Source organism: Rhea pennata, chromosome 3 (genome assembly GCF_028389875.1).
Source record: "Rhea pennata isolate bPtePen1 chromosome 3, bPtePen1.pri, whole genome shotgun sequence".
Classification (NCBI taxonomy): domain Eukaryota; kingdom Metazoa; phylum Chordata; class Aves; order Rheiformes; family Rheidae; genus Rhea; species Rhea pennata.
In genome coordinates, this window is record NC_084665.1 from 70,739,728 (window position 1) to 70,752,682 (window position 12,955).

The window sequence follows — 12,955 nt, forward strand, 5'->3', positions numbered from 1 at the left end:
CAGACAGTTGGCTTGACCAAGAGTCAAGGTTTAGGAATGCAAGAGCAAATCCAAGGTACAGATGAGCTTCAGATGTGGACAGGCTTCATAGGGTTTAATAGGCTCTCCAGAGTTTGTCAGGTCACAGAGGCTTTTTTGTGTATGCGTTTATTTCCTTATGTTTTTTGTTTGTTTTAAGCACTGTTGGCCTCAGCCCGAGCAACTGGAATTCATATGAACAGTTATTGCAAGCAACAATTAAAAAAATAACCTCACAACAAGCTTAGCTGTTTTTATTGTATACCATTTACAAAAAAACAAAACAAATGAAAATGATCTTCTTAATAAGCAATCCTTGATCACCACCACGTGTTTCTAAAATGGCCAGATGTTCACAGTTTAAGAAGCCAAATGATACTACTACTTTTTGTAAATGTTAATGGTGAAAGAACAATAATAATGGTTTTAGTCAATCATCATTAGTACTTGAAAGTACAAATATAAATTAAATAAGGCTCAAAAAACTTATACAATAAAATCTGCTATAAACAAAGCTAATTAAAAAAACTGCTCTCAACCTGTGTTGTGGGTTTCATCTTGTTTTAAAATCAAAAGCAGTATTTATTTTCTGAAGCATCCAAATGAATGTTCATATCCAGATGTCCTTACAAAGAAACGTGATCTTCATTCTTTCCTCATTTTTTAATCTGCTTATATTATATTTTACTTCTGGTTGTCTTTTTCTTCCTTGGCAATCCTCTTTGTCACACCACTGAAATATTTCTCACGAAAATAATTGTGTCCCTTGTACGGCATATATTGACCATCCAACAAGTAAGAATTCTGATCTTGATTCTGCATGGTATCAAAAGGCAAATGTTAGAATTTACAGTAGTATGTTCAGTGTGTGCTGCCATTGTTTGTCCTCAAAACTTTTTCAAACAACTGCAAGCAAAAGTAAGCATTTATCCATTGAATTGCAAAAATTAAGATATCAGATTAATTAAAGAATTCAAAAAATATAATGATAAGGTTTTCATTAGGATTAAGAAGAACACAGACATCCTATTGCAAACTCTAGTATTAAATGAGAATAGTACAAATAAGAACTCATATGCAATGGATAATAGGGCATGTAACATTGACAAATACAATCCGCAAGCAGACAAGTTGCTTTTTTAAAAAGCATTCAAATTCCCATTATTCTATTCTGTGCAAGTTGTCAATATCAGACATTTGAAACTTGAACTATGCTGAATCACTGGAAACATCTCAGCTACTGTCACCAGAATTCAACCCTTCCATGTATGAATGGGAGCATAGGTACTATGCCACGCAGTTTTTTGTAATGGAAAATCTGAAGACTAGTTTCTGGAAAAAATACCACCTGGAAAATCTAGTTACTCAGAGGTTTGTGCAAAGCAGATTTAGTTTGTCATATATACAATTAAATATTGAGATACTTGTCAACTATTGTTATCCATATTCTAAGATAAATGATACATCAAACTTAAATTGCAGTGCTAAAGAAAAACTGATGGTGATGTTAAAAACAGTTTAGCACTTATGGTTGATGTCTGTTTATCACACTCACTAACAAAACAGAATTGATATAAACAGTCTCATAAGAAAAATCAAAGTGCAAAGGAGAAATAAAACATACACTAGAACTAGAACTGTTTGCTGAAAAGCATTTCTCGATACATACTCATGGCTTACTGCAAGTTTTTACTTTAAGTAACACAACAACATAACAGATTGGTTCATTACTTAAGTTTATAATTCAGAGTTAGACATTAATACTTGAAAATGAGGTTGCTCTAGAATGCTTTAGCACAAGTAGCAATAACCTGGAAGTAAATTAAGTCTGTAAATACATTACCAAACTAGTAAATACAAAGGTGAACTGAACTCTGGTGAACATCTCTCCCTTCAGCTATTTTGTAGCCCTTCTGGGCTTTCACCTAGCCAGATCAACACCAATTCTGCTTTGGAACATATCCGAAGGCACATGCGGAAAGAGCGAAACAAAGACTGGTAAGACAGCAAGATGTTTGTGTGCATGTACAAGTGCCCTCTTCTGGGCACAGTGAGATATTCCTATGGAAGTAGTTTTCATCTATTATCCTAGTAGATACCAGTGACGTAACTAGTAACTAGCTAAATGTTAAAATGTACTGGTAAAATGTACTGGCTAATTGTTAAAATTAAAATTAAAATTAGCTAATTGTTAAAATTCCATGTGGAAATCTAATGTGTAAAATATGCACATCACCATGAGGAAATCTCATTCTTTGTAAATACTGAGAAGTTGGAAAGTAGTAGGAGAAAATGACCTAATTAACCCTATTAGAAATGAAGTATTATCTGTTGTGTTTTGATCACCTGTGAAATACAGCCAACTCTAATATCTTTCTCAATCTCATAATCAACAGGCTTTTAAAACATCCATGGGAAAAATTCTACTGGGAGACAGAGAACAAGGAGGACTTAGACACAGAAGACATTCTCTTCTCATAGCCAGCCTGTACCCATTAGTTCTCCACTATACAGAACCACTCAGAGGAAAGGAGCACTTGCCCTTCCCCTGAATTATATGTCAATAATTCCTCTTCAACCTAAACATATATTTCTAGATATCTCATTTGGTAGATTGAGTAGGAAGTGTTTTAATGATAATCCTATGTAGTTTACATGTCTTGAGAAATGGAGGGGATATTTGACCCTGGAGGATAATGACATATGAATTAACAGTATTTTAACATAAAAAATAAATCCCAAAACCTCAGAGGTCACACATCTGTATACTATTTAAGTAAGAAAATGCTGATGCAGGGCAAAGGGAAGAAGGAAGAAAAAACTCCCCACTCCACCCTCAAGCTGGTTAGGGCAGAGAGGATGCAATATGTAAGAGAATATACTTTAAGTTAAAACACAGCTGTAAGAGGAGCATCTGCATTCATCGTATGGAAACAGGCTTGGTGCATCACACACCAGCAGAATACGTTTTATAAATCTGTATTTCATCCGAAGTGGTGCTTGCTAAACCAGATGGCATCTGCATTCAGGCAGCAATCTCTTGTGAGAGTTTACAAAGAGAGCTCCTGGCCCACATCGTAATTCCAGCTTAAGAGCTTCCATTTCCTATCTCTCCCATCTACAGGCATATGACTGTCCAATAAAGAAGGTAATGGTCCTAAACAAAAGATACAGATTGGGGAGTGCTTCTTAAAAATGGAAAAGAAAACAAGAAATTCTGAATTATTTGGAAATGCCACTCAGTGCTGACATTTAGTAATCAAAATAGTTTTATGGGGAATACAAGAACTGATGAACATAAAAGTAATTTTTGGATTTCAGAGTCTAATGAATTCTGAACAAATTATAATTTAAGCTATCCATTCTAGTTATTTTGTACCTACAGAGGAAACTGAACGGGTACAGTCTGAACACCAGTAACTGGCTGAATTTAACTCTATGGAGACAAGAATGAGTCAAAAGTTCTTATTCATGAAACTATTCTGACAAATTGGATTAGAATTTTCTCGTAAATTAGGCAACAGTTCATTTTAATAAGGAAGCCCATCAAATATCCTCAGTTTAATTCTATTTTGAGCAGCATAAACTAGTAGAATATGCATTCTAAAGAACTGGCAGGAATGTTTTGCAGTAAGAGGGTGAGCAGGACACAACAATGAATAAGTAGGAACAAGTCAGAGATTATTTCAATTAAAGATCATATCAGTGTCAGTCCTCACTTAAGCCCATTAACTGTCCAGTGCATTCAACATACATGTTTTTCTTTTCTCTAGCTTTTGTTTCTTGCTTTTTTTTTTTTTTTAGGGTAAACTTGGAGAACAGAACTGAACTGCAATACTTCAAGGGAGATAGTCCCTTTCCTCCGCTTAACATGACTCACTGGACAATGAAGAGGGAGCACTGCTTGTGCTATACAGCTTTATGTAAGGAAGAACAGAAAGGGTAAGGAAGCCTATGTCACTTGATTTCTTTTGGAACAACTGTACAATGTCAGTTTTCAGGACAAAGTTTGTAACTGTCTTTTCTGCATAAAACAGTGAAACTTCCCAAGAAGGCATTTCCTTTGGCCAGGTGTCAAGATTGATCAGTAATAATCAGCTCACTTGGCAGGTGTTTCTCTACTCTACCAGCACTACCAGAAAACAAAGAGTTCTTCCTTTATTTGTAAAGGTCAGAACTGAAGATGTTGTTTACCCACTAGTCATTCTTGGTTTTAACTCTGAATTACTTGAGTTCTCAAAACAGCAGTCTAATCACAAACAACAGTCACCAACTCCTGTGACAATCCAAAACGAACTCTTCTCAAAAATGGATGCCACCAAACTGCTTTCAGCTAATTTAAAATTTCAATTTATATGTTTTTTTCTAAAGACAACACTAAAAAAGGTGTCACACATTTCCAATAATTAATAAAAGAAGTGGAAGAAACAGGAGGGAGTTTACAAATAACAAAAGTGAACTTTTTTTTAATTTAAATCTTTGCACATATTAAGTGTAATTCAAAAGCTTTTATGAATCTACTGACCTCACTGCAGCCTTAGGTTAATTACTCACATTCAGCTATTGTTTAAAAATCTTCCTTGCCTTATCACAGCTTTCTACCACTGTACATCTGGTGCTAGACAGTAGCTACAGAAACCACTTGCACTAACACTATACAGCGATAAACAACTTCATGTAATTTCCAAATTAAGGACAGAAGGATCGCATCCAGAAACAGATATGGCTAAGTTTGTCAGGAAAAATTCAACACCAATGAAGATTCTTAGTGTGACTGTGTGATGTGGAAATGTTAGACCCTTTCAGCTCTGTGGATTTTTAATCTCAATGTGCCAGAGCCCTTTCCTGAATAGTCATCTGCCCTTCAGTCAAGTTTTCCATTTTATCTTGCCATACAATTTTTCTAGGTGTCTTTCTCAATCCTTGTCAATTAAAAACATCTCCTCCAAAATTTTTAAGAAGTCCTCACTAGAAACTTCAGAATTAGACAGCCAACTAGATATGATATACCTCTATAAGAAATGTTAGTAGAGGAGTGAAATGAATACCAAAGTGCTAGCATTTCTGCAATGTCCAGAAAGACATTACAGGGAAACGAACACGGCTCAGAAAACAAAAAGCTAGACACATCATTATAAAAAGAGAGAACACTACCATAGAGTTAAAGATGGTTAGTAAGTGCATCCCTTCTGAAAATAGGGCATTGATCACCAGATATAGATTCCCAATAACCTTCTGGGTTATTTGTTAGCAATAGTATAAGTTGTTATATTCCAATTTTCTTACAGACTAACTACTTACCAATCTGACATTTAAATAAAAAAAATAGATAGAGATGGAACAGATTGAGACTTCTCAGTCTTATATAAGTAGATTTTTAAAGGCTCTTGAAAAATAACCTGGCACAATGAAAAGTGTATTTTCATTTGGTTCAGTCCAGAAGAATTGTTTCAAACTGTCTCCAATTGAAAGCAAAAGGCTGAACTTGTACAAGACAACAGTTCACAGACCTTACAATACAAATCTGCTGAGCCAACAGCTACTCATATTCTTCCATTACCACCACATTTCAGTTCTTAAACATGGATACCCACAGTCTTTGGAGAGCTGAATTTCCATTTTTACTGCTTCAAAAACTCTCTCTATAGTTGAATGAGGCTAGACTAACAGACCTACCTGCTCTAATAACATTTATGTTAGAGAGTTCTCTTTCAGACTTATGGATACTGGGGAAATCCATAACCATTTAACACCAGAAGAACAGAAACTAAAATCCACAGAAAAAAAATACATCAGGTTAGTAAGCCCTCACCTCATATCGCATCTATTTTGTTCCTCCTTCATTCTGTGATTCTGTTCTTCACTTCTTTAGTTCTTCTACCTTTTGAGCTTTAGATAACTAGAAGTAGCTAGCCAGTTACTGTTAACTGACCTCTACAACAACTGCCTTCATTCATTCATCATTACTACTATCATCACAGTATTTTAAGATTGGAGACCTACTAAGGATCATTATGCTTGTCCAGAGTAAGCCTTAAATGCTTTCTTAAAAAGGGCAAAAAAAAAAGGCAAAAAAAGGGCAACCCCCCCCCACACACATCCACAACTCTTCTGCTTACACTGTGCACGTGCTGAAAAAATCTATTCAACATTGCATTCAGTAAGAAGTCTTTTTCAGTTGGCACAACTTCATTGTAAATAAAACAAACTGGACACTTAAAAGACATAAGTTGTATACTTCTGTGATGTTTCTAATCCAACGTATATGATCTGCATGCTTATGATTGATTTTGACAGGTTACACTTCAACTAGCCTTATTTTCACTTTGCTCTTCTGTACATTGGAAGCACAATAAAATTGTACCATTGATTTCATGTTTGCCTGATGAAATTCCTCTTCAGTTAAGAGTTTAGAGTGTTAACAATGGAGTGGAATCTACTGTGAAATTCACAATTCATTATGGGTGGCAAACACTGAAGATACTGAAGGATGGCATAATGACCCTACATAGCTTGTAAAACCTTCCAGTCACCTGTGAAGCTGAACTACACTAAGCTGAACTACAAGGGATACCTGAGTTCCTGTTAAGAACCTGCTCAGTAAGGCAAACAGAAACTGCCTGGAAAAACAGTAACTGTGTATGAAAAAAGAGCCATCCTTTCATATTGGGGGAGGGGAGGAAAGCCTATAGAAGTATGGCAAAATTCACTAGTTGGAGCTAATTGGTAAAACAGAAATATCTACTTCACAGGCTTTTTCCTATCTTAGTATCTCAAGAAACATGTCCTGAAGAGTGAAGACAGTATGAATTACATCAGTTAAGAGACACTGGGGAGGGGAAATATTAAGACAGTAAGATGTCAAACAACATGATTAAAACAAACAGGCACTAGCTATAGAATCAATAAGTATCTTGTTATCTGCACAAGTATGGCATCACTAGAAAAAGCACATGGGCTTTTGGAATCTAAGTTTTCTAAAAGATTTCTAGTGTCCTGAGCAGAAGCATCTGCACAGTTTTACCTAAGCAGTAAGCCCAACCACTGGCATCATATGGTCAAATCTAACCATTTCCAGATATGAACCTGTCAAAGCATGTATTGAAAAATAAGCAATGCATAAAACAAAAGTAACAAATGATGGAAGCTTGTTTATAGAAGAATTAATATACTTTTAAAATTAGAACACCTTATCCTACAGCTCTGCTAATCACACACCTGCTAGCACACAAAGAATCCAACAGAAAGTCCCCATGAACACCCTGGGGCACGCATGTCAAAGCATTTCATAATTTACCTTCTCGGTTTACTCCTGACAAAATTGGCAGCTTGGCTCTGAATTCCAAAAAAGGTATTTTACAGAAATTCAGGTGTTGCTCGAGAAGTTCAGCCTTCATTATTATGAGTGTAGTACTGAAGTCCTGCTGTGTTACTAGTGCAAGCACCATGCAGACACAGCAGTCTGACTCTGTCTCCTGTCATTTAAAATAGTTCTTCCATCTGACAAGGAAAACCATCTGCTCACCTTTTGTATGCATTTTCATTTAGCATTTGCTTCACCTTGGTTTTGTTTCTCTTAATATAAACAGGTGAGAGGAAAAAGCAGAAATAATGGGAAGCAGACTTGACGGCAATAGTCTCATGTCTCAGTGTTTTTTTTTACAGTGTTAAAAAACTAAAACAACTGCTTTGCTTTGTCGTACTTATGTCACAGGTGCAAATTTTTTTTCCAAAAACCACATTCCTCTTACCTCTCTATTGATTTAAAGATCAAAAAAGTACCATTGTAAAAATGAAGTCACAGAATTGAATACGGTGTACCTATACCACCAGATCCACAAAGGCATTCAGTACTTACTTGGGCACCTAATTTATACTTTGGAATGAGTGGGAATTTAGGCATCTAAGCATCTTTGTGGATCTGATTCACACTGTCCTTTTTTCCAAGAAAAGCATATGCAATTTCCACAGCAAGCAAAACTTCAAAGACCCTTTCACACTTACACAGCTTGTTCAGAACAAAGTTTACCAAAAGCTGACAAGAAAAAGGAAAGACTAAAACCAGAACACTCTCTTCAATCACTACACAATTTTAAGAAATGTGTGGCAACTTTACAAAAGCTCTAACTCTCATTTTAAAAAAATTCAAGAGCAATAGAAATGAAGATCAAATGCTGAATAGCAGACAAACCTTTCATGAATGTAGTAACTACCATTTTACACAATATAATCAGAATTTAAGCTTACCTTAAATTCTTTCACCTTTTCCATGGTTATCAGGCGCCTTGATGTGTGGCTGGAAAGCATCTGCTCACAGTTACTAATAAGTTTCAGACATGGGTGCTGGGGAATGATCTCTTCTGTGTATCTGGAAGAAATAAACATTCAGAACGTTGTAAGCTTATGAATTGGACACTTGCACTAGAAATACAAAATTTATACAGATTCTTTAAAAAATATCTTACCTAGGAAGTTGCTACACCTTTTGGAATCTAAGTTACCAGATACTTAGGTATTTGTGGTCAAAGTTTTTCCATTAGGTATTCCAATCATCTTGTGACAAAAAACACATAGAATAAAAAAAAAATCTCACTGTAAACAGTAAGGGTTCCTACTTTCATTTTCTACTGTATTTATATGTTTTTAATGTATATGTGCCTGTATCTTTTCAAGTAGAAAATATCTCAGTCAATCAGGAGTAACAACTTAACCAGTCAGGAGCTATGGTTTTAAAAAAAGGATTCCACAGTTAACAGATATAAAGGTGTAGCAATAGGAGACTTAACTCCTACTCCCTGAAGGGAGAAGCAATTTGCTTGAATTCCAAAACATATTAAAACAGCTTCCAATAGACAGTGACATTCCTGGAGTTCAGAAGCTGGTGTTACAAATGTATCACATTAGATTTTTTTTTCTTCAACTGACAAAGAAATCACAAAGGAAAGGATAGCAATTGTAGCAACACTGGTACAATTTGTGTGCACTGCTACTGCACCACAAACGATAGCAACACCGGCTAGCAATTAAATGACTGCTGATATAGCAGTCATAATGTTTTAAACACCTCCCGTGTTATAAGGATAAGAATTTCCCCAGATACAGCTTACTCTGGATTATATATCCTCTTTCTACTTCTCCAGATGCCGAAAGTAGAATTTTGGATTTAAGAGCTATGTGTGAGAACAGGGAGAGAGAAGTACTGACGAAGCTAATAAGATAAATATGAGATCAGACATCCTTCCTATATATTCCAATATAGACTGGCTGCTCAGGCTTAGTTTTTGTAATAAGCTTATGTATAGCATTTATAACAAAAAACTACAGAAAACTACAGAAAATAAATAATATATGATATTGTCAGTGATTATAATTTCATATAAAATGATTACTCTCATGATCTCCCCATGCTTGGAGGTCAACAAAAGTCAGTTACTAAAAAGTAGAACTGAATGTTCACACCTACCATTAGGTGTGTAAAAGATACAAAGAAGGAATTCTGTATATATCATATATAGAAGTAGATTTTATGAATGAATTTTACAAAGTAAACTACTACTTCAGACAGAAAGAAGAATCTCATATAACACAATTGAAAATAGTTTTCCCTGTATACATGCATACGCTTGCTCTTGACAAGTAGGCAAATCTACAACATGTCAGCTCCACAAAACTATTTAGACATGCAAACCAGAGATGGACTGAAGAAACCAACCCCGAGAACAAACAAAGCACACATTGCAAAAAACAAATCCCAAAGGCCTAGGCTTAGCCTGACAACACAGGGAAGTGATGTAAACTCTAGGCCATACTTTTAGAATTCATTAACAGTAATAGGTTGGGGAGGAGGACTCTAAGGAAGACTCTAATTTGATAGCCAGGATAACCCAGGATTTGGTGGAAATAAGTTTCAAACAACTGCTGGTATTTTAAAGACAGATACCAGACACTCAGTTGTTTGTACAGTATTTCTAGTAAAAACAACAACAGTGGCAACATATTATGCCATTCTAGACAAACTCTGTCATAAAATTATGACTTAAAAATACCAGTTTTGAAGGTTTAACAGTCTAAGCATCCAGCTAGGTGCTAAGCGAAATCTTTACATTTCTTAGCTTAAAGATAATAGTGAGCTGTTATGCAAGTAAGATGATACAAAATACAGACTAGTAGATAAGAAGAAAAAACACTATATTGTCTCTTCACATCATTTCAAAGCTTCCACATCACCAAACTTTCAGCCACTTTCTGTGCCTGAAATTAAGCCACTTCTGCTAGGGAAGCAGAAAAAAGTCCGAACACATTTTTGACGGAGGAGAAACAAATGAATTCTCAGCTGTTTTCTTCTATTACATAAGACTTGCAAGGCATTTAGTACTGCCAAATTACCTCTCATTTTTACAAGATTCATCTTTCTGCCACAACATCTTAAAAGTTTTTCTTCATAATCATAAGAAAGCCTAACAGCAAAGCAGTTAAAAGAATTCAGACTCCACAACGATTTCAAGATCAGACTGAAAGAGTAAATTTTGGAGTGAGTTTCTGTCTTTTAGAGTAAAAGATCATTATCACTTTGTTAAAAAGCCTTGTCTGTTAGCATTAACTTACAAAGTCATTACTACACACTTTCAGGTGAAACTCAGAATGTTATCAAATGAGAAATATAATAAATAGCAGTAGTTTTAACACAAATCTATTTTAACACAGATTTGTTTTAAATTGAAAGTAATACACAAGGATCATAAATAACAAATTAACCTGATGGCAGGTGTTGCCAGGGGACACTCAATAGCTCAATGTATTACTAACCAAAATAGTATCTTTTCCTCATATATTTGTTTTAATATTTGTTCCCATGTTCCTTACTACAGCTGAAAATAAAGTTATTTTACTAATATTCTGTGCTTACATGGTGACTTCAGCATTTCAACATTCACTGCATAAAGTCAATTCATAGCAGAATGTACAAATTTACTCTTTAAGAGACCACCAAACTAGAGTTTGAGAGTTTATTTCCCCGGAACATCAACTAAAGTAGAGCCAGAATGTGTAGTGCATAGTCATCTAAATTATACACTGTGTGTTGCTGTACTGAGAAAATACACTCTTATCAACATACAATGAATAGATTAAAATAGATTAAAAACCATTCTGATATATTAACAAACAGAATAAATTCCAAATTCCAAAAAGATTTACTGAAATAGAGATCACAAGCACACAAGGTCTATGAAGAGTTAAACATGTACAAATAGGCATTCTGAACAATGAATTATATCACAATCAATGGTATTTTTTGGTCCACAAACAGTTTAACAAAAAAAAAAAGTCTAAAATACTATTTTCGTCAAGCAAAAAAAGAAAAAAAACATTCAAGCTACAGAAGTGCACTCTTCTGTTACTGAAGACCAGGCACGGATGTGATGTAACAGTCTGCTGCTTTTTGATTCCCAAATTTTCAACACAGCATGTGTTGTTATACGCAGGACTGTCACATGGCGAAACCTGGGTCAATAACCAGTTATATAACAGTGTCTGACTATACACAGAAATATATGACAATGTTGAAGTTTTCTTCAAAGCCCATCTACCTCTGGGGGTTATTTAGAAACAGCTACTATATATCAACTCCCCACCTTAATATAAGAGTTTCAAAAAACAAAAAGATCCTTTAGGTAAGAGTTGCAGAACTAAGGTATGTGAATAGATGTCTCTCCTCTTAAGACATTCTCTGACTTCTTCAGACACTCTCCATCCCAATACTTGCCACTTGTCTGAGCACATTTACATCTCCTCATCCTTCATCACAGTCCTAATCCCTGCACTCCTGAGCAGACATCACTACCCAGGCTCTGCTGGCCTCTCTTCCCTTTAATTGAGCTGCTTTCCTACACTTCCTGCCTCTCATACACCATTTCTTAGTCACTTGACTTTTGATTTCTCAGAAGAAAGTTAAGTTAGTGGTATCAAGCCCCAAAGAGCCAAGAATGTGTTCTTAGAGAATCTAATCTTGAAATTCTATCAACTATTCTAATAGAAACACATATTAGTAGGTACTTTTCTGTTACTATCTTAGAAATATACCTGTACTAAGTCTAATTTTCAAAGCTTAAACCTCAACCTACTGGACATGTGTTTACAAGGACACATGAAGGCTTTTCTTGTCTGAAATAGGCAGGTGTTATCTCCATTTGAAATCGTTATCTCCATCTGAAATCATTATTTCAAAACCTGCTTTTCTCTATATGAAGTTTTAACATAGAAGTCTGAGCATGACTCTTCAGTGCTAGTAGTATGGAAGTTACAGCTGTATTACACCTCAGAAGAAATCATGGTTAGAATGTAAAATTCATTTTGACATACTACATACCAGAAATCAAGAATACATACTCAGGCCTGTATATTGGCAGCCAGTAAACTAATCTTCCTCCCATCACCAGATATTCTGCTGCAAACTTCAACAGGTCAAAAAAGATGTCACTTAGATGATAGCTAGATGAAATGAAGATGTGATTTTCTGTGCTAAGCAAAAAAAAAATTACAAGTGTAAATACAAAAGTGCAGGTAATATCTGCATTTTTTAATAATAAAAAAACCCCACTATTTGAGATCTGCAAATCTACCTATGACAATCCAGATACACAATTTCTACTAAGAAGAATAAGACTTTCCAAATTCCTCTATTAACTCCTTAAACTATGACCTTTAGCACTTGGGAAAGTCACTGAATCAGACATGTTAGAAAAAGTTATTTTGCACAGCATCTTTCTCAAGGGCAATTTGGAGTAAAAGACAGAGAACGCCACGCAGTGGAAAAGCCATGTGTTATCTGTGGAGAGAAAAGAGCAGTGGAAAACCAAGAGAGAAGGTGAAGGTAAAGCAGAGGTATTCCATTTTAGATTGCCTTCTACTACTTGCAGAACTGAACAGAACTTTCTAA

The 12,955-nt window shown here is 35.3% G+C and overlaps 1 protein-coding gene across 5 annotated transcripts in view; it reads right to left on the reverse strand.

The window, feature by feature from the left end:
• Positions 1-237: 237 nt before the first annotated feature.
• TRMT11 (tRNA methyltransferase 11 homolog) overlaps positions 238-12,955 on the reverse strand; it is a 32,644-nt gene continuing 19,926 nt past the window's right edge. For 4 of the 5 annotated variants that reach the window (XM_062572582.1, XM_062572578.1, XM_062572581.1 and 1 more), the window contains 3 exons: positions 12,406-12,537; positions 8,266-8,386; positions 238-834 (listed from right to left, as the gene is read on the reverse strand). In XM_062572582.1, coding sequence (XP_062428566.1) covers positions 703-834; positions 8,266-8,386; positions 12,406-12,537 — 385 coding nt within the window. In that variant the 3' untranslated portion in view covers positions 238-702. Of the gene's footprint in view, positions 835-8,265; positions 8,387-12,385; positions 12,538-12,955 lie in introns of those variants that run through there. The other variant, XM_062572580.1, reaches the window with a different exon arrangement.